We start from the raw sequence: 23315 nt of genomic DNA on the forward strand, positions 1-23315 counted from the left end.
ATCATTTCAAATAATAAATCAATTAAATAATCTTGTAAAGTACACGTTTTTTAGTACACGTAAGTAAAGTACACGTTTAACAAGTTACAATAATGATAATTTATATTAATAATTTATAAAAAGGAGTTCTTACAAACGTTAAACTTAGTTCCGTATTAAAAAAAATTAAATAACGATTTATTAATTAAACGCATCAAAATATTGCAGGATTCGAAATTCGTGTATCTGCGATATCTTGTTAATAATAGAAAAATACAAAAATAATACCGATATGATCACATTGCGATATATTATGTAATATTATGTAATATTATGCAAGTCGAATTAAATTAAGATACTGAATAAGACGCGATGTACCGACGAAAAAATTTTAAATTTAATATAAATGTAGATTCAGTATTTCTATCAAATCTCTCATAATATATTAATATTTGTTAAATCCATGATATATTTAATATATTCAATTATTGTGGTTTCATTTATTTTTATATTTCTCTTCGCAAAAAATATTTATAAAAAAGTAAATGATTCAATGGCTATTATTATTAATCGTACTTAATGTAATTAATTCATTCACAATAAATGAATAAATGTAAAAATAATGCAATTAATTCATTCGCACAATAAATGAATAAATGTAAAAATATTGCGATTTTCAAGACATATTTCACGCGATTTATTCGTTTCAAGAATCTAAGTAATAGAAATAGAAATGATTAATTATTGTTTTATTTGTAAGATCTGCACGAGCGATTATTATAATTATTTTATTTTAATAATGTTTAAAATTAATCAATCAATTAATTATAATAAATTATTTTCCGATATTCGTCATAATTGCATTTTTAGAAAAGATATTCGATGTAGCATTTTGCAATATTATTTTCTTGCTCCAGTATTGCTTTAATGCATTAAATGTATATATGTTATACATATACAATGATTTAGCAATGACGGAGTATATAAACAACATAAACATTATATTCTATATATATTGATATGTCGCGACTTTGTTACCCTATCACTTATTTATTCACGTCGTGGCATTCGAATAGGAAAGTAGTGATGCGAGACGCTCCGTCAAAGCCCCAAAGTTTTTTAAGTACAAGCGTGACAAGATTTATTAGGTAATGTTAGATTTATTGATCTATTGTAATCACATGAATAAATGATACGTAATTATATCGTGACGAGATCAATCTCGAAGCGCATTGCGCGTGATTCATTTAATCAAGTAAGAATCGAAAGAGCGGGGATTTAAAGTAATAAAGTATTGTTTCGTCGCGATCTTTACAGAGAATAATTTTTTCTTTAATGATACTCTTAAATTCAATTATATTTTATCCAATGCTTTATTATTAGACTTTTAAACTTTTCGATCTAAGTGTAATTCGGATTGAGAACGCATAAAGTAATTAAATGGCAAGAATTCATTCGAGTAAGTATCATAATAAGAGGCTCCGTGCATACATCAGTTTAATAAACCTAATAAACCTACAATTAAAAATTTTTAATGTATCACTTAATATTCCGTACATACATTATATGTTATAATACGTAAAATATTTCGGTAATAAATTAACAATAAGACGGTGCTTGGTCTTGGCGCGCCAAGGGCGCTAATGTTTATGTATTTGGTTTACGACTTTGGGCATTTTTTTCAGCAAGCGACACAGAAGACACAGTGTAACACAGTGAATTATTTCATCCTTGTTTATATTCGGCAACAAGGATGAAGTGATACACTGTGTTCTCTGTGTCGCTGAGAAACGCCCTTCGTTATTCGCACAGTGACACTCGAACCGTATAGTGGTGCGAAACACTTCGTAGTCGAATTCCTTCGAGTATATGTTCGAATTTCTAAATTCAGTCTTGATATATCGGAAAATAATTCATTATATAAATAATATAATACTGACCATAACTAATTAAGTTTCATAAACAACACAAAATTGTATTGCGTCAATAGTCCTTCATAATGCGCATTTCACTATCTCAAATAAAAGTTGGAATGGCTAAGATAAAAATAATAAATTATAATATCCTTTTATTATATATATATATATATATATATATATATATATATATATAATATCATTACACAATCTCCTTGATAATAATTACTAAATGTTAAATGTTTCACTAATCTAAATATAATTTGTCATATGGATCATATAATAAAACACAAAGGATTGATTAAAGTAATCAAATTAAACTAAAATAATAAGTAATATATTAAGGATTTAAATAATAAGTAATATATTAAGGATTTAAATAATAATTAATTTAAAATTCAAGAATATTTTACACTGAATTTTTTTATTATATTGCATTATATTTCGAGATGATAAAGAATTAATTAATTTTATTTTTAGTATTTATATATATTTTCTTATGATATATAATATTATTGTTTATCGCGAGATTTGTTTGATCGAAATTTATCAGAAACAGTCGGAAAATCTGTGTCTATTATATTCTCATATATTCTAATCTACTTATTATAAACTGCGAAGTAATAAAATTACTTAAAATTCGAACATAAATTATTTGTTAAAGATGTGCGACATCATTTTTTTATTATTTTAATCTTTCGATTCATGTACTATTGCAAATATGTATTAACAATATAGCATTATTGAAGTAACTAGCGCACAATTTTGTCGAATAAATCATACATTATACTTCCGTCGCGATATAATAAAGTGCATATCATTGTACGCATATATAATCGGGAGTGACGTGCAAAGTGTTCCGTGATCGTCATATTCGGCATAATTTAATCACATTTTAATTAATTACATCACATTTTCACGAGTAGTGAACACTATAAGAAACCAGCAAAGGATGAAAAAAGAAAAAAAAGTTCAAGAAAGTTTCGGACGATGAAAGAAGCAACGAGATATGCGGTGAGTAATTTATAAATTATTTATTATATATATTATTATATATGAGTGTGTGTGTGTGTGTGTGTGTGTGTGTGTGTGTGTGTGTGTGTGTGTGTGTGTGTGTGTGTTTACAGGGTGTCAGAGTAATCTCTTCCCAAAAAAAGGTCTTGTAGCTTACCTCGAGAGCTTTTCAAAACACTATAATAAAGTATTTTTTCATCGACTACTTTTCGAGTTATGATGTCTGAAATAATTTCTTAATTTTTACATAAATCATAAAATATATATATCTAATAAAACATTCATTTTTTGATTATTTTACCTTAATATTTTTATGTATAAAATAATGAGGGGAATCAATTTGCAATTAACAATTACATATTTTTTTTCGAAACAATTATGTGTTATTCTTTTTTTGGGGGAAGAGATTGCCCTAACACTCTGTATATATATATATATATATATATATATATATATAATTTTTCAAATAGATTGCTAAATTAGATATATTCTAAAATTAATTATCTAAAAAATAATTATGTTTTTTAAAAAACTTATTAATAAAAATGTTTGCAATTTTGAATATATTTGAATATAAATAAATTGAAAGGAATTAGGCTCTATATGTATTTAAACAACACGATAAGAAACTAGCGAATAAGAGCCACGGGGATGGTAGTGCGTAAATTTTTCTTAAAGATTAATTGTTCATGAAAATTTAAACGTGCACGAAGCATATGCATATGTTTTACTTGGTGCATTTACCAAGATATAGATTCTCATTTTTGAGAATTCTATAAACCCTCTTTACCCCCCTTGAAGAGATATAGCAAGCGAAAGACTCGGGTTCGATTCTTGATTCAGCGATTTCGCCCCGATATTTTTCTCGTCTACATCCCTTCAGGGGGGAGGGGGGGAGTAAAAAGGGTTTATAGAATTCTCAAAAATGAGAATTTATATCTTGGTAAATTTATATCAAGTAAAACATATGCATATGCACCTCGTGCACGTTTAAATTTTCGCGAATAATTAATCTTTAAGAAAAATTTACGCACTACCATCCGCGGTGGCTCTTATTCGTTAGTTTCTTATCGTGATATTTGAATATATTTATAATAAAATATTTTTATTCAAAATATGTTTTTACATAATTCTATTCTATCTTGTGTTAAGTAATATTTAAAGAACAAATAAAAAATCGATTATGCATAATAATTAGCTTTGAAAATTGATTATTGTGGAATTCGTTTTATACAAAAATAGATCTCTTAAGTATAAATGATTATATTTGCATTTAATTTGTGTGATTTTTGCATTTGTAAAAGATAGTCAGGAAGAACGAATAGAGCATTAAATAAAGAAATAAATTGAATTATGTAGAAATAGATAGAAATAGGTTAAAAAAATCGATATAAGAAAAAATCGATTATACAAAAAGATTCGCTTTATACAAGAAGATCTCTTAAGTATAAATGATTATATTTGCATTTAATTTGTGTAATTTTTGCATTTGTAAAGGACAGTTAGAAGAATGAATAGAAAATTAAATAAAGAAATAAATTAAATAGAAATAGATAAATAAAAAAAGAAGTAGAAAATAGTATGATGAGTGAGAGAAAAACAGCAGGTGCGTCTGATAATTTAATTTGAGCGAGATAAGCATCGCCAACGGATGCAAACTGTGTTTCTGATGAAATCTGTTGCGATCGGTATTAATTGAATATCGAAAACAATCTATAAATACTTGACACATTGTTGACCGGCAATTTTATGTTATTCAGGTAATTTTTTTGTAGTTGAATATGAAAATGAAATAATCTAAATAAATTTCAATATACTTTATACATTATTTATATTATTTAATTTAATTTTGATTATTTTTTTATTTTTATTTTATTTTGATTATTTTTTTAAATTTACATTATTTTTATGTACCGGTCAACAATGTTTGAATATGAAAACACAAGTTTACTTGTGAACGATCAACAATGTGTTAGTATAAAATTATATTTTGTGTTCTTAAAATTATCAACACATTCAATGCTGCACAGTATATATTTTCTCATGATAAATATAAAATATCTCAATCTAAAGTATTGGTTATATTTTTATTAATTATTTATTAATTCTTTAAATAGTTTAATGCTTGCAATAAAATCAATTTTATTAACAAATTAAATTATTAAAAAGAAATATTTTATTTACAGTTTATTTTATTGACAGTTATAAATTAATCAAGATATATTTAATTTCTTTTGATTTAATGTCTTTTTAAAAGATAACATATATGTTTTATTTAAAACAAAAAATTTAAAATTCACAACACATTAGAATTTTTTAGCATTTTTTTTGAACATTTGTTTTGTAGCATAATATTTTAATAATTTAATAAATTATCTCGAAAAGAATTAGAATTATATTATATAATTCTAACAAATAATTTTAAAAAAATTTGTACAATAGCTGATCAGATATGTAAGATTAGGGAGAAATAATTGTTCAAATAAAAGTTGTTGGGTATATAGAGGATTAGCTGGATGTGATATTATCATCACTGCACTTCATATTTCCATGCTATACATCACTTCGAATTAGTTTTTTTAAATAAAATTATTCTATTTTTTTATATAAATAGATTTCTCACATATCTGATAAAAAATATAAAGATGGATCAAAAATTAAATAGTTTAAGATATTTTATACTTTAATTTGATAAAATTTTACATAAACTGCAAAATATTTTAGAAAATATTTATTTTATCTGATTATTTTTTTATACAAAATAATGAGAAGAATTAATTGAGAAGAATAAATTATCTTGTAAACTATTCAATTATTTCTTATCACCAACTGTTTACAGGTTATTCAGGTGTGTTATTTTATTTTACACATACTCTGTAATTTTCTCTTTCTCTTTTTTGTACTTCTCATAATTAAATATATATTTAAGAACTAAAGATTTAAAAAATTGTTAATTTACGTCTAATCCATAATTACTCTACAATATACAAAAATGTAAAAAATACGTACTATTGCCGTCTCCTTTTGGTATTATTCTGGTACGCATGATGCATGATTCGAGATCTGATTTTTCTGAATTCTCGGATTGAGCACTTAAGAAATCGGGATTCATCTGATGCAACATTTCGCAGCTGTTGATTCGAGTAATATCCGAATATGATATTTATAATTTGTAGTAATGATAACGTCTCTCTATCCACACAGTGGGGTCCATCCACGATATATAAAAGAAGCTATATTTTAAATATCTTTTAAATTAAATCAGAAATAATGCTTTTACAAATGTTATATATATACTAATATCTTAAGTGAAAATCTGTTACATTTTTACATGAAAAATTTTAATAAATTAATGAATCATGTCGATGATAATAGTTAAATGTTTAAAGATAAACTGTGACATTTTATAATATGACATTATCCCAACTATCGAAATTTATTTACAAAAAAAGACAAAAAATATAGTGTATAATAAAAAATAATATATAATAATCTGTTGCATTATTACATTTTTATAGTGCACAATGCTCTCTCTTTTTTTCTTTTATTACAAATTATTCTCATTATTATTAGTAATTATATATTATTATCATATGCAATGACAATAAATATATATAATACGTACTTAGGGATGGATACACTTGCGAAAAGAAGATGTGTGAAGACACATGTATCGTGGAAAACTAAAGTCGTTGTATAAGGACTGAAAGCTAAATAGTATGCAAAATCACAAATCACGTGATACATAAACTTCCTGAGTGAGTATTAATCCACAGGTCATGGTTTTAATTTTAAGATGCAAACTCGAAACGTTCGAATCTTTCTTTATTGTTCAGAAACAACTTATTTCAAACTTATTTCTATTTTACGTAACTAATTAATTTTTTATTCTCGGGATGGTAATATCTGAATTACGCGAGAATTGTTAAACCATGACTTCCAAACGATGACAGTTATTGACAAAGCATGGAGAAGATCGTTTATAAAAAATATTAATAACAACCCAATTTCAATTTTATTCAATTCTTTCCGAAATAAATTTTCGTTAATTATTTATATTAGTCAAATTTATTATGTGAAGTTTAGGAAAGAATCTAAATTTATCAATCTTTACTTATTGATAATAGACATGACGTTAATACGCATATGAACTGTATATATTGTATGTAAATTATATGTAAATGTTACAATATGTGCGTATGACATTCATACAATATTGTGAGTTGGAAAGGAACTATTATATCAATATTGCAGTCGATATTTCGTATATTAGCGAAATGATTCTAAGCGTTTTCACGTTTTAATTGCTTCTTTCAATTTCGTTTTTTTACGCGCGAAATATTCTTGCACATGTGCAAGAAACTCTAACAAATTAATTCTATTCTTAATTATCAGATTTCGGATATTAATCGTCACATCATGTGCTTATTTATATTTAAGATCGAGCATGATTTAAGAAGATTACAATCAGAAATATATTTTTTTATAATAAAATTTAATTAATTTTTATTATATTTGTCATCTTAAAATAAAAAAAAAACAATTATTTTATTTATTCATAATATTGTCATTGCATATGATCAAAATTATTATTAAACGATAATGATTTTATTATTGACGTCATCAAAATTATTATTATTGATTTTATTATTGACATCATCAAAATTATTATTAAACGATATTGAGGCATTTTTTACATTTTTATATAAGACAGATAATTTGAATTATATTACATTCGAATTACATTATAATTATTAAAAAGCAATTGGTTTCTTTTTGCTTGATACGTGGAGCAGATAATTTGAATTACATTATGTATACCGCGATGACATAAGTGTCACGTAAGTGACGAAAATGTAAATCATATAAAGTGCATGCTGTAAAACGAGTCGACCAGTGGAATAATCAAGCATTCTACATAGAACTCGATCTTCCGTGAAATCGAATTGCGACGCGGTTTTCTCTACGTGAGCGACAAGGGACGAATGTCAATGCATATCTTAACACACATAACTTAGCTATTGTATTTGTAACAATTGCTCCCGCTCACACAAGAACATCGTTAAAAAGCGCTGGGGGAAATTCGAAGAAATGACTAGTTTGTTGCATTAACAATCACATGTAACTTTCATCTTAAAATTATTGATTGAAAAAAAAATAGTATTGGAAATAATATAATTTTTCTGTTTGATCACATAACTGTTTGATCACATAACACATAATAACATAACAATAGAAATATATTTTTGATTATGATATATATCATTATTTATTAAAAATGAAAAAACAGTTAATCTATTTATATGTAATTATTATATATATATATATATATATATATATATATATATATATAATCATTATCATTATTGAAACAACACCGAGGCAAAATATGATAATCCTCTGATTACCTAGAAAATATCTGAAATAATAATAAAATTCGGAGAATATGTGGGCGTTGAGACATTTCTTGTTTAACAAATATAATAATAAATAAATAAATAATAAATTTTCGGATTTACTCATCTTAGATCGCAAATTAGATTAACAATGTGGACATCACTCCAATATCTAAGAGACTCAACTCCAATATCTAAGAGAAATATTATTTCAATATTTAATATTTTCTTTATGTATCAACAAAAGTAATGTTTGTTAATGTAACAAACTAGTCATTGCATAGTATATATTCTTCAGCATTATTAGTATTATTATTAGTATATAGGTGATATGCAGCTAATGTAACGCAGCAGCGAAATTCGAGTTACGTGGGAGAAACTGTTGTCTAGAGTTTCGAAAAATCGCTAATTATTTCGCTTCGTATCGCACCTGACGCCTCCGCTGAAACGCAAATCTGGGATAGAATTGTGTCAATTCTAATGAAATTTCTATTAACTATTATTATTCGTAATCTATAATTACTATTCATTGCATCTTCAAATTGATGCAAAAGTTGTACAGATTTTTTCCTTAAGTCTTTAAATAAAGCTGATTAAATCTTTTTAAAGTTTACATAGCTAGCGAGCAAGAGAAGCTAATAAATTGCTTGTATCTCCAAGATTATATTTACTCTGACAAAATCCATTTTTTTTCAATTAATCTAATCTTTTTTTAACATCTTATATATCATGTACATTATGTTCATGATGATGTCGGGCAAATGAGGTGTTATGAATATTCTTTTCCACTATATCTATTGGTGTCATTAATTATTGTCAATGTTGTAATATTAAAATTAAATTAATAATGCATATAACATTCGAAATAGCTAAAATTAAATATTTAAAGTGAAAAATTTTATTAAATAAAAAAAGATTAAACAAGTAACATTTACTTACGTGAAAATTTAAAGAACTATGATTATCTAAACACAACCAAATCGACTGTTAATTCAAGTAAGAAGAAATCGGCAGAAGTTAAAGTTAAACTGAATATCAACTTATATGATCAATTAATAATCGACAAACTCGACTGACTCGACTGACTCGACTACATTGAGTATATATACATTGAGTATAACGAAGTCCACAAATGCAAGTGGATTTATATAATGAGTTCATTATAGGTAATTTTCAGTCAATTTGATGTTATCTATTTACTTACTCAATATCTAACATTTCTGAAACATTTCTACGATGTAATATTTTACATCGATACATATATTTTACATTACATTTGTAATACTTTATTCGATTTTCAATCGACAAATAATCATTCGTGCTCTATGGGTATTGTTTTTATACACTTTCTCATTTCACTGTTTAAATGCTTTATCGCTTCAAATGACTTGATTCGGAAGGTATAATAAAAATTATAACTGGATAAAAAAACCTAAATATGTCATAAAAATTTAATACATCTTAATTTTTTTTAATATCTTTTTTATTATACTATTGACTTTGTTGAAGATTGTTGAGAAAGCTTTTATAAATTATTGAGGAATATAACGTAAATTATATTATTTTTTTCATGACATTAAAAGACACATAGAAACAATTCAAATAAAAAATTTTGATGTCTTAAGATATATTCTACATATAGCTTTTTATGTATGTGGTCGCGCATAAATTCTTCTATTTACTGCATATCGCAAATCACGCAAGTTTATAGACAAAATATTTCACGAGAATAAAATCTTGACGATGACGTAAATTCCACGACAAATATAATCTCAAAAGACATATTAATTCTTTTTAACTTTGTCAATTAAAGAGTTGAAAAAGTTGAAAAATTGAAAATTTTTAAAATATTATCAAAGAAAACATGCAATGTTATATTCATATAAAGAATAAATTTCTTTACATGAACATAACTTTAAATTTTTTCTTTGATAATAATTTAAAAATTTTCAATCTTTCAATTGTTGATTCTTTAATTGATAAGGTTAAAAAGAATTAATACTATAATAAAAATTATACTATAATAAAAAATATGAGTAAAAAAATACGATATAAATTCACAAATGTGTCACATACAATTTTTATTATTTTCATTGTGACTTCACTAATATGTGTTTGCACCATTTCTTTATTATTTATAATCTATCTCTCACATATAATTTATTATCTTATCATTGTTATTATTTATGTGATTATTATTACTTCTTTCGTCCTTTATCGTAGAAAGATCAAATTGTATTTTTCTCCGACAGCCTCATACAATTTGCATGCAAGTCTCAGCGAAAGTCTGCGCGAAAGCAACAAGTTTGTGATTGTAATTGTCCCTTTAGCGACGTCGTGTTATGTAAGTTGTGCCCCGCGACAGATTTATGCGTGAAATTTTTTCACATGTGAATGAGAAAAGTCAATCGATAAACGCGTCGCATCTTGACCACTACGAAAAGATAAAAGGATAATGCGAAGGGAACGTGGGCGAAGCTACGCATCGACCTATGATTTCTCTCTGACGCCCCAATAAAACGTGCGCATGGCAATTGGAATACGGCGCGTATTTAAGGGCTGATCTCCGTAGGATTCTCGCCACTGTCGTACGGTATCGCCCGGGACCTCTCTCGCCGGCGGCCACCCCTCGTGTCACTCGCAACTCTTCGTCCTCTTCATCTGAGGATCGTCGCCGTAACCATTCGTGCCCGCATCCATCCCGTCGCCGTGCGATTCCGCGATTCCTTTAGCGTCAAAACGGATCGAACCGAAATTTGTCATTTGAAATTTGCAATTTGAACCGTTCCCGTTCCACTCGCGATTTCCTTCCTCTTATAGCGCGTCTTCGCGTAATAAAAGGAACTCTAGGGGTGAACGCGCGCGACGAAGCTGTTAATCTCGCTCTTTCTGACTGTCTTCTCGACCGCGACGACACTCTCCACTATCGTTGCGCTCTCGCCAGGTTGGTACTGTACCGTTTAATATAATTTATTTGGAAAAAAATATTCTTGAAGGACATAGAATATGTTCAATTTTTCATCGGGTCCAGCTTTAATGACTGATTTCTTATTAAAATATTAATGACATTCAAATCGTATAATTTTCATGAAATTTAGATGATATTGTTACAAAGCTATGTCAGATATTAATATAGAATAATTAATATAAGTGAGAGATATTTTTTATATACAAATTATATATACTTGAATAAATGTGTCTGAAAAATAAAAAGGAAATAAAGAACTATTATTGAGAAACTCATATTTTTCATTATTTTATTAAATAAAAATTCGATTTTATATTAAAATGTTTTTTTTAAAGAGTAATGTTACAAAAATCATAAAAATAATTATACACAAATATTTGACGTATAAAAAATTTTAATTTATCTATTTTAAAAATTAAAAAAGAGAATCGTTGCTCTCCTAAATATAATATATATACACCCACGTGAAGAATACAAATACACTTGAAATATTAAAACAGCTTTAAAGCATTCGAGTCGATGTAATCTATTTCATTGGAATTTTCTCAATATGATTGCAGCTGAATTATGTGCCAAACATTCGCTTATATTTGCTGATTAGTATAAGCTGACTATTATATATTAGAAAACGGCAGCAAAGAACAATCTGTGTTTTGCGAATTTTCGGATGATTTCTTTTTAAACCAATGTACAAAGTATTATTATTTACGGACTAAAACGTGTGAAATATATTTCAATATTATACTGTAACAATTATTTTTCCGTTTATTTATTAAATAATGTTATATTTTCTCTTGACATTTTTCTTCGAAGCTTTTCGATTGGCAATGAATTTATTTCAAGGGTAAAAGAACGCGCAGGCGGAAGTCATATGATAAAATCTGCACTTTATGTACAGATCAAACATTTGATATAATCATTATATTATATTACATCATCTGCATATAAATTGGATTGTACGCGTATATTATTATTAGATAATACATTTTGTATTTTACTTTACATAAAATGTACAAGGATTATAGGATGAAGGTAAAATACGAGGGTATAAATTGATATACATCGTTAAATCCGAACATTCCAAACATCTGAAAATTCCAAAATAATACTTATTAGTAGAAATATTTTTGAAACGTTTATAATTTTTCAATTATCAAAAATTATAAATAAAGTTCTTTTTTTTCAAAAATTAAATATGAAGAAAATAAATAATGGAATATTATCTTTGTCTTCGATTTGAAATAGACTTGGACTTTTAATTTAAAACTCAGGTGTAAAAATTTGAAACTAAAATATAGAATAACACAACATTTGAAAAAAAATTGTAATAAAGCTATTATTTTAAGAAGAAGTTAATTATAAATTTTGAAAGAGAAATTAAGAAAAAATATCATATGTCAGTTTTGCAACAATTCGAAAATTAAAAAAAAAAAAATATATATATATATATATATTTATATATATATATATATATATATATATAATATAAAATATATATATATATACTTATTGATAATATGAAAAGCGTAAAATATACAGCGATCTAATGTTTCAAAAGAGAATTAATTTCAAACTTTGATGTTTTAAGTATGCGTAAAGGATAAAATGTTACGATAAAATTGACCTAGCGTTATATTAATTTTTTTATTCGGCTATTTAGTAATATAAGATTCTGTCTCTACTTTTTTAAAACGTTAAACTTTGAAGTTGACACTTTGAAAAATGGGATAAACTGCTGTAGGTACGATATTTCTCGATACTATGATATGATAAATAGACGTAGAATAATGGTTCAATACGTAAATAATTAATACTTTAATAGAAATTTAAAGTATCTTAAGATTAATGAGAGGTAATTTACATTACTATGTGGGCGTAAAATTTTTTTCTAAACTGTGATAACTATATATGATGTTTTATTGCAATTTCGTTATTAACGAAACTTTATCATTACGATAACTTTTTCGTTACGATAATTTGTTTTCTTCATTTTTGAATAGTTATTTTTGAAACAAAGATGAGTGTTGTGCAATATGAACCAATCGCATTATAAATCATATATCAGAATTGAAGATTTTTATATAATATATATATATATATATATATATATATATATATATATATATATAAATAGTGCGATTTTGCGTCATAAATTATAAAGCTTAATTTATATAAAAAAGTATAACATATGTGGCAGTTATCAATTTATTAAAATTTGCAAACAGTATACAGAGACTTAATTAATTTATCGAATTTATTTGAGCTTATCTCTTTCGTGTTTTCAGTATCACCTCAAAAATATTAAAAATCTTGAATAAGAGAGATATCTTAATAATACGATAACTAACATTTTCTCTCACGTAGAAAGGATTATTATCTTTTCAACGCGTTCATATGTATTTATACTTTGTTGAAAGATGGATCAAAAAACAAATACGCGTAAATCCCATATAGATATGATTTTCCTTGAATACATACACTCGGTCATACAAATGCGATCGAATCGTTCATTTCATTTTCCCTAAAGCCTCGTCCACTTAACTTGTATATGATATCCTGACCAAATGTTACCGAGTTTCGAGCGATATCTCATAAAGAATAGCTTTTTCGCTTCTTTAGATCTTTAATATCTGAACGAAGTTACATTCTCATTGAAGTAAAAATATTAAGAATTATTATTTTCCTAAAGAAAGATTACAAATAGCGTAGGATAATCCGAAGAAAAAGAGAGAGAGAGAGTGTGTGTGTCTGACTTTCTTTATTATATCTAAACTTTTATGATATTTCCGAGCGCAAAACTTTAGCACTTGATATCATATATATATATATATATATATATATATATATATATATATATATAAATCGCCATAAGAGCACCTACAGAAACAGAGGATAAAGTTTCATACAAAGTTAGAAAATTTGTAAGCACTAACTTTTCTGAAATAAATGCGTGATGTCATGTATATTTAATCTAAATTGCGATACATTATCGTGCATGTTTAATCTGACATGATACCATATGACAACTTTGGAAGTCCACAAATTTAGTTGTTACACAAACTCGTAATCTACACGATATCAATATTTATATAAATGAGCAAACATCTTGTCGAGTCATAGGCATAAAATTATCTCTTTAAATAATTATAACAATCGTTGATGCAACAGTTTCGTTGAACTACTTTGACCATACCACGAAATGACGAGCGCATTTAGACATTGCCATGACTGAATTTTATAATCACAAAATAATAGAATCTCGAGGATATTTTATTTAATTATTTCGACTTATTATGAATGGATATATTGCAATACTGAAATATTATATTATAACTTTTATTATTATATTTGTTTTTATTTTCTAACATTTTTTAAATTTTACAATCTTTTATGGAAAAGCTTAAAATTTTACTTGTTCTTTAATTTTTATTAAGGAAAAAGGAAGGATTGACTATAGATTGATAAAATAATTCATAACAGAATAAATAATTTTAAATAATATGAATATTATGTGTTAAATTAATATTTTTATACACACATAAATTATTCATTTTATTTTATACACACATAGAAATATTTATTGCAAAATAAAAAGAGAGAGAGAGAGAGAAATTGAAACGTACACTCGTTAATGTTACACACTTTTTTATTATATTAAATTGTCACGACAGAAAGTTACTTTCAAGGCTCACTAACAAATTATATTTAATAACATGATAAGAAAACTAGCGTCTACGAGCCACAGCGGATGGTAATGCCTGAAAAAATTCTTTTTAATTGTACGCGAAATTTTAAACGAAAACACGGCATATGCATATATTTTACTTGGTGCATTTAACCAAGATATAGATTCTCATTTTTAAGAAATTCTATAAAACCCTCTTTACCCCCCTGAAGAGACGTAGACGAGAAAAATATCGGGGTGAAGTCGCTGAATCGGGAATCGAAATTATATTTATTTAAAATAAAAGAAAACGCAGTGTGTGCTACAATTCCAGAAATTATTATGAGCAAGTCTCTGTCTAATAGTCTTTCTCGAAAAATGGTCGGTATGTGTACCATTGACTTGATTTATTAAAGTAATGCATTTTAAAATACAATAAACATGATACTAATAGAACCCATTAGATGAACATTTTTATCGTTAAGTGCGCAATAGCTGTATACCGAGCTATCTCAGAGTATGTCGTAAAAACTGAAGAAAACCAGACAAACAATTTTTTTTACAATTAATATCCAGACAAACAATTTTTTTTACAATTAATATCCATTTAAGTGATTTATTGCCAATGAAACGTATTTTATATGTCTTGTATCTCTTTTCTTTTGCCAAACGTGCTACATTTATTGGAATTGCAATACCGTGAAGGTAATATACTAAAACTATCCGAAATTTCTGACAGAATTTTTTACACTTGTTAGATGTAGGATGTCTTCATGTACATGAAATAGAATCCATGAAATATAAATCTTGCGAAGCAAATAGACTTTATTAGAAACGATTTAAAGAACATCAATATCAAGTATTCATAATAAGTATCACAAGACAATCTTTCTAGTTTCTAATATCAATCATTTTTGTATTTCGCGATGTTACAGATAGAAAATAATTTCATACTGATTCTCTGTCGAGACTTATAGATAATACTCGTAATATAGAGGATGACAAAAAACATATGTAAAAAAGACAGATATTTGGAGAGGAAGGATTATATTCCTCTCTAGGGAAGGATTATTCACTCATGTATGCAATCGATAGTTGTGTCAGAAAAATCGGTGAAGCAAAATGTACATCAGAGATTCTGATTTAGACACCATATATATATATGTGTGTGTGTGTGTGTGTGTGTGTGTGTGTGTGTGTGTGTAATTTGTGTGTGTGTGTGTGCGTGTGTGTGCGTGTGTGTGTGCGTGTGTGTGCGTGTGTGCGTGCGTGTGTGTGCGTGTGCGTGCGTGCGTGCGTGCGTGCGTGCGTGCGTGTGTGTGTGTGTGTGTGTGTGTGTATATTTAGCAATTTATTTGGAATAAAATTTCAAGAGGCTTCGATGATTTTAGTATCGTACAATTAAAACTTATTAAGATTTATTATCTTTTAATAAATTAATTATGTTAATTTTTAAAAAACTGAAGAAATTTTAAGGATTAAATAACGGCTTTTAAATTGCTTTTTGTAAACAGTGATTTTGAATTTTCAGACTAAAAAATGAGGATTAATTATATCTCTTCAATCTCTATTTATACACCTTCTTTTTACATGAATATTAAGAATAGTCATTATTTGAGCTGTTGTACACAGAAATGCTCGCGCGGATATTACTATTAAAATAATATTTAATCTTACATTTTATAATCTCGACATTGCTCTTTATATAACATTATACATTATATATAATATTATATAATATTATAGACTAGATATATCAATAGTTATTCTAAATTTTTTAGATGTTTCTTTTAATTATGTTTCAATAAATTGTCTTATTTTAATTAAAGTTGAATAAAAAAAACTTTTTGAAGAGAAAGATATAGAATGCACACACATATCTGTTTTTTGAAAGAAATTACAAATATCTTAAAAAAGATTCAGTTCTAGTTTTTTTTTAATTATACATCTGTGATTGCTTATAGTGGTGAAAGAAAGTCTCATCTTCATCGATTCATCTATATTAATATTTCATGGTACCTTTGCAGATAGTTGCGTAGTCGATTTACGTGAGATGTATTCGTGATATCAGAGCAAAGGGGACCGAAACATAGTTGATGCTCGCAAGATATATGTGTTTATGCGTATGCATAACATCACATTCATGTATTAATAATTCAGGAGATTTCAGAATATAATATATACGACATACTTTGTCAATATATTTTATTTGTATCATATCTTTATCATATCATACATATATGCGTATATTTTTTTTATTACTTTTTTCTATTTTTATAACTTTTTTTCTAGCTAAGAAAATTGAACTTATATATATATATATATATATATATATATATATATAAAATAATATATTTTCTTAAAAACAACAGTTATATGTGTATATGTGTATAAATATATTTATATATGTATAAATATATGACGGATATATACGTGATAATGTATCACGTATATATATCATTTCATATATGTATCCATATAATTGTTGATTAATTTCTATAATTGCTGATATTGAAAATAATGATATATTAATGATAAACATTTTATATACACATTTGCCACTAATTTAATATATACATTTTTTAATATTAATATTTTATTAATTTTTATTTTATTAATCATCCTTATTATTATTTATTTATTAATGGTACAAATATAAAAAAGTATAATATTATAATTATTATTATTTTAATTAATTTTTAATTTACACATATTTTATAGTCTCGTTTTTATAGTCTAGTTTTTATGGTCTCTTTTAATACAGAAAATGCATTATAATATTTATTAATATTTGTTAAATATTCTCAATTATATATATTAGTTTACAAAGTATTTTGTTGCTTATAATTTTGAATTTATAATTTTGTTACATCTCTGTTCTTCATCGTACACAGTATACTATATTCTATATTAAAATTTATAAGAAAGGGATCAAAGCTTATATCGTTGTTTTGATGGCGTTGTCGATTCTTTCCTAACCGTTCTTAAGTGAGTCAGAATTGAAAGTTTTGTAATTATCTTCGATCATTATCTTTCTTAAGTTTCCGATATTTTAAAATGTCTGTTATCAAGAAATTTTTTTCCTTCATATTGTTTCCGCATATTTATCTAAATTATTTTCTTGCATAGCATTGCTTTTTATGATTATATAACTTCAACTTAAAGCAACGAAGACAGTAATTATATATGTGTATCGATTTAGAATATATAAAGACCCACGTTTTTAGTATTGAGTTGCATTATCTACTCGTTGCAGCGTCAATATTTGCGTACGTGCAGTCGTCATTGGCAATAAGCAAATGTAAATAATGTTGCTAGTCCTTTGCATTTCAATTTTGGCCTTCAACTAAAATATCAATGTATGTCTCCGAGGTGTCAAAAATTAATTAAACTTAAACCATGTTCGATAACGATACAATCATAATACAAAGAGATCACTTTAATTCTTTCTGTTCGTGGAAATACTGAGTCTCTATTTATCTTTATAAATATTCAAACTTTTATGAAACTTTTCATATAATTATAAATTTACTTAAATTTTACTTTCTTAAATGGATTAATATATTATCGCTGATGTAAAATAATGATTTCAATTAAAGTATAGAGCTACAAACAATGAAATTTTATTGATTGTAAGAATAAACAGTTAATAATAGTAATTAATTTTTTAATGAAATCATAATTAGTGAAGCATACACATAAGAGGGAAGAACAAAGAATGCTGAAGATCTCAGTGTAATATTCATTGATTTTTGGTGAAATCTTGCTTTAATCAGTATCATTTTTATTTATTCAATTTGAGAAAATGTAATTTTGACATCTAATATGTAATTAATCTGATTTTTATTTATTTATTTTGTTTTTTGTTTCTCTAGAAATCTATTTAAATAATTACAGACATTCTGAAAAACTTGAATGCATCTGCGACAAAATTTAAAAGTTTTTCTATACAAATATATACATAAATATATTAAGATTAGGAAATATTTTCTCTTCTTAAAATTGTTTTTTATTCTATTATAACTAAGCAAATTTTACTTATTTAATATTATAACATGCATCTCTACGTTTACATATACATTACCACCCACGTTTAGTAGAATAAATAAAACGCGATTATTCGCTCTATCAATCAAGCGACAGCAAATCAGCAACAGGTTGCCTATTTGTTCCGGTCCGCGTACCGCAATTGTGTAGACTCGTATTCGTTATATATATACATCCCTGCGAAATATGATTCGAAAATTATATTTGGCATTTACATACGTCTTGAAGAAATAGTCGAGATTCTCATTAAAAATCTCATTAAATGTTTGCTGCAAGATGTATAAATGAATAATATTTGTTTAGAATGTAATTTGAACATATACGTAAAGAATATTTCTATGAAATAGATTTTATATATTTTATTCGAACAATATTTTCTTCTCTTTACGTGTCAAAACTCCTCAAAAAAACCATTAATTTTTAAACGTTGATGTAAATGATTTTTATTTTCTCTCAGAAGTTTTTTATGAGTATAAGCTTAACTAACTCGAAATACCAGAGTTATAAATTATTACTATGGCTAATAGTCTTCAATAAATTTTATTGTATTAACATCAACTGAAGAAGACGACGGCTATAAAGGGGAATATTATTTTTTTAAAATATTATTTTCACTACTAAAAGCATGAACTGGCATAAATTTTTAGGAGACCAAAGTTCTTATAAAGAAAGAACAGAATGACTTTTAATATTTTGTTCAACATCAAAAGCTTGCGTGAAACTGTACGAAATTTGCACATGCGAGATATTTGTTTTCACGGCAGCACTTTTCGTATCCTATAAATGTAAGAGAAATATCAAATTTCTGTCTTTGACTATAATATAAGCTTTTGTTTCGCTTTCAATCTATCCGATTTTTCCCAATGCAAACAAAATAAAAATTGTTGGACAGTCCAAGCACGCGAATATTCGTAACGCGATTTCTCCTCTCGCTTTGAATTTGCTCGTAAGATCGCATTTGTCTCGATAAGTTCCATTTATTCGATTTTTGCTCTTTCAGTCCAGCTTCTTTTGTAACGCGATGCACTCGCGTGAAATATTTTTCTTAGTCAACTCTTGTTTCTATCATTTCTCTCGTACTTAACTATTGAGCTTATATACATTTCTGCGGAATACATATATTTATATATTTATATATTTATAGTATAATATATAATTTAATTCCTCATAAGTGACACAAGATATGCGTAAAGAACTATGCGATATGCGGGGCAGTATAACATTTACACATTTAAACACAAAATTAAAATTTTTAAACATAACAAAAGATATTTTTAAGTATTTTAAAAGAAAGGTATTTTTTCGTGGCAAACAATAATTAATTAAATTGTTATCAATCAAAATATTTATTCTAATAAAAAATTCATGCAATAATTATAAAATAATTCGTACAATGTCTCCATAGAAATCAATATTAATAACATTTGTATCGAAATTGTTTGTATATTAATATGGATATTCACTGTACATTGAATCATATCATGCGATATTCACTTTCTATTCAGAATACTGAATATTGATACGTATTAATATGTGAGTATTAATACGTGGACTTCTAATGTGTGTGATGTTCAATAGGCTTTTATCAAGTGAAGAAAATACTTCGGTTCTAAGGTCAATATATGCAAACATTAGTCTATGATGAATATGCTGTATATTAATATGCATAAAGAACATCGGAAATGACTATCGGAAAATATATAATTCATGATTTATAATTCAATATTTTATTTCCCTTGAGCAGTGTGTCAATTTAAACTTATATATGAATTCAACGATTCGAAAGTGTCTAATTTTGTTATAAATTTTATTTTTATTAAATACGCAGAAATGTTCTTGAAATAAATATTTTTTATATTGATATTTATTTCAATATGATAAAATAATTGGAATCATATATTATAATGTCTTTTTTTTCTAAAGTACAAGAAGAAGCTTAAAAGAATACATTGTTAATCGACACGAAACGATATACACATGTATATTCTTTTTTTACAGCTTAAAAATGATGAGCCCAACGTTGATGATTCTCATATCTATAACGACCATGGCAATTCTATCCGGTGAATCTTTCGGCGCGATGCCCGCTCAGTGCAATTCAGAATTTCTTGAGGAGCTTCCACCTAGATTGCGTAAAATCTGTGTCGCTATCGCCAGAATATGGGATGCCAGAGAAATGAATGATTTCGTTGACGACAGAGGTGATCGAATAATCGCGTATAATTTTTTAGAAAATTAAACCTAAATCCACATGCGTAATTGATATGTACGATATTTCTTTATTTTTGTTTGTATATTAATTTATATATTATTGTTTGTATATTAATTTATATTGTCGATTGTTAAATATTTTTAAAAACTCACATTTCATATTTTTAAACTGAAAAGATAGATTACAGCGATGAATAACCATGTGATTTCCGTTGAATTGCTTTCAGAATATCGAGAGAACTTGCCCCGTTATGACAGCAGTGTCAAGAGGCAAGACGTCGATCATGTTTTCTTGCGCTTCGGAAAACGACGTTAAAAACGATGGCCTGCTCTGTATTCGCACAAGCGATAAACGATCTCAAGTTCTCTTTCGTTTTCAGTTATCGTCATCGACTCATAAGACATTTGGCGAATGTAAAAAAAAGAAAGAATTTACAATCATACGTACGCGCTAAAAGATGAAATTATCTGATCCCGATTATTAACGTTAATATTCTCCTTGATAATCTTCTTTTTTTTTGCTGTATATAAAAAAGGAATTGGTTTCTTCGAGCATTATAGTATTGAATCAAAAGTAAGTATGTTTTGGATTTTAAGAGTTTTAATGCAATTTTATGTTCTTTGTTTATTCGACAAAAATGTATTTGATACATTTATAGAGAAATCTTAATTAAATGTTTTATATCTTAACATATCTATTAACGGCCAACGTTCCATTTTTGGAACAAAATTTTTTTATATGTATATGAAAAATAATTAATTTTTGTAATATATAAAAATAATCTCTTCTTTTGAAAAAAAAAAAACATGTTTTAATATTTATAAAGTAATTTATATGCAACACGCTCAAGAATTGTCTATCTTTTTCATAAAATTAGAAAAATAAATTCCACGATATCTTTCGTCAATTTTAAATAATTTTATATTCAAACATGTTATCAATATATCCTTAATTGAATGCTATTTTCATAAATCTATATTATCTCGCCAAATAGAACATGTAACTTACATACATTACACAACAAGCGTACTACTTTAATCTACACTGTATCTCGTGAATGTCTCGAATTTACTCGTCTATTAATTCCATATCCTACTTTAACTAGATCTAACAATTAGATTATCATCGCCACTTTATGAATGTAAGAACGTAGGAACGTTGTGTCGTATCGATTTTTGCGCGAGCACTATTTCCAATTAATCACTCTCATCTTCTCGCTTGTGGGATAATGATTCTCTACATGAAAGTAAAGGGTGTTGTATAAGGTTCATACACTATTTATTTTGTAAATCAATTATTTTACGCTTCGCAACACGATCAGTGACACTAGTGACAATTAGTTTGAAAGTGGTATAATTAAATTAGACATACATTTTAATTGAGTTAATCTCAGGATGTATATATCAAGCAATATTTTAAATTCACATATGCATTCATTTGCTACTTAATTTTGTTTATTTAATTAATTTACTTAGTTATATTTCTCCGTACAAGATGTAAAAAGTGGACACATAGCGTTATTATAGAAAATTGAAATATATATATAAATCTTTTCTTTTAATTTAAAAAGAATTATCATTGTTTTTTCTAACTTTTCAAAATTCGAGGTTTAATATATCAAATCTTTTTTAAGAATAAAAATTTTATTATAAAATTTTACTATAAATTGAAAGATAAATGATATTTTATATTAATCATTTTTGTTAATAAAAATCATGTTTCTAAATTTAATAAAGCTATGCATTCACTTATCGCCATTTTTAAGAGACGACATTTATTATAATATTTTATTATAATACTTATTATATTTACTGCAAAAGAAGATAAAAGAGATATGAACAAGTGTATACAGCTATTTAAATAAATAAAGATTAAATAGTGAATGAAAATATATAAATATGAATACCTTTCATCATGCATCCTGGATTTAAAACAATAATGTTTCATTCAATTTTATCGTCAATTGATTAACTTATAGTTTTGCTTGCATTAAAAGTTATATGCGTAACCTTCGACTTGTAAAGCATAATTATTATAACAGATATATATATATAACAGATATATATGCACATATACATATAAAATAATTCTCAGAACACTTGTTGGTTATTATATCATA

The 23315-nt window shown here is 26.1% G+C and overlaps 2 protein-coding genes across 4 annotated transcripts in view; one reads left to right on the forward strand and one right to left on the reverse strand.

The window, feature by feature from the left end:
- LOC105248076 (acyl-CoA synthetase short-chain family member 3, mitochondrial) overlaps positions 1–9376 on the reverse strand; it is a 22200-nt gene extending 12824 nt beyond the window's left edge. Inside the window, exons 1-2 of one of the 2 annotated variants that reach the window (XM_011252650.3) lie at positions 6535–6603; positions 5919–6142 (exon numbers count right to left, since the gene is read on the reverse strand). In XM_011252650.3, coding sequence (XP_011250952.1) covers positions 5919–6033 — 115 coding nt within the window. In that variant the 5' untranslated portion in view covers positions 6034–6142; positions 6535–6603. Of the gene's footprint in view, positions 1–5918; positions 6143–6534; positions 6604–9244 lie in introns of those variants that run through there. The other variant, XM_011252652.3, reaches the window with a different exon arrangement.
- LOC105248075 (myosuppressin) lies at positions 1010–21895 on the forward strand. 2 transcript variants are annotated; one of them, XM_011252648.3, is made up of 4 exons: positions 1010–1127; positions 2822–2909; positions 20983–21185; positions 21423–21895. In XM_011252648.3, exons 2-4 carry the CDS (start codon positions 2905–2907, stop codon positions 21509–21511), a joined length of 297 nt encoding a protein of 98 aa, XP_011250950.1. In that variant the 5' UTR covers positions 1010–1127; positions 2822–2904; the 3' UTR covers positions 21512–21895. The 2 variants fall into 2 exon arrangements, with proteins under 2 accessions (XP_011250950.1, XP_011250951.1); XM_011252649.3 differs by lacking the exons at positions 1010–1127; positions 2822–2909 and adding an exon at positions 10891–11249.
- Positions 21896–23315: the final 1420 nt, after the last annotated feature.

Source organism: Camponotus floridanus, unplaced genomic scaffold (assembly GCF_003227725.1).
Source record: "Camponotus floridanus strain SB8 unplaced genomic scaffold, Cflo_v7.5 scaffold138, whole genome shotgun sequence".
NCBI classification, from domain to species: Eukaryota; Metazoa; Arthropoda; class Insecta; order Hymenoptera; family Formicidae; genus Camponotus; species Camponotus floridanus.

Coding starts and splice junctions, on each gene's coding strand:
- LOC105248075 (XM_011252648.3), top strand. Junction 21,186..21,422: donor TGATTTCGTTGACGACAGAG/GTGATCGAATAA, acceptor AATTGCTTTCAG/AATATCGAGAGAACTTGCCC.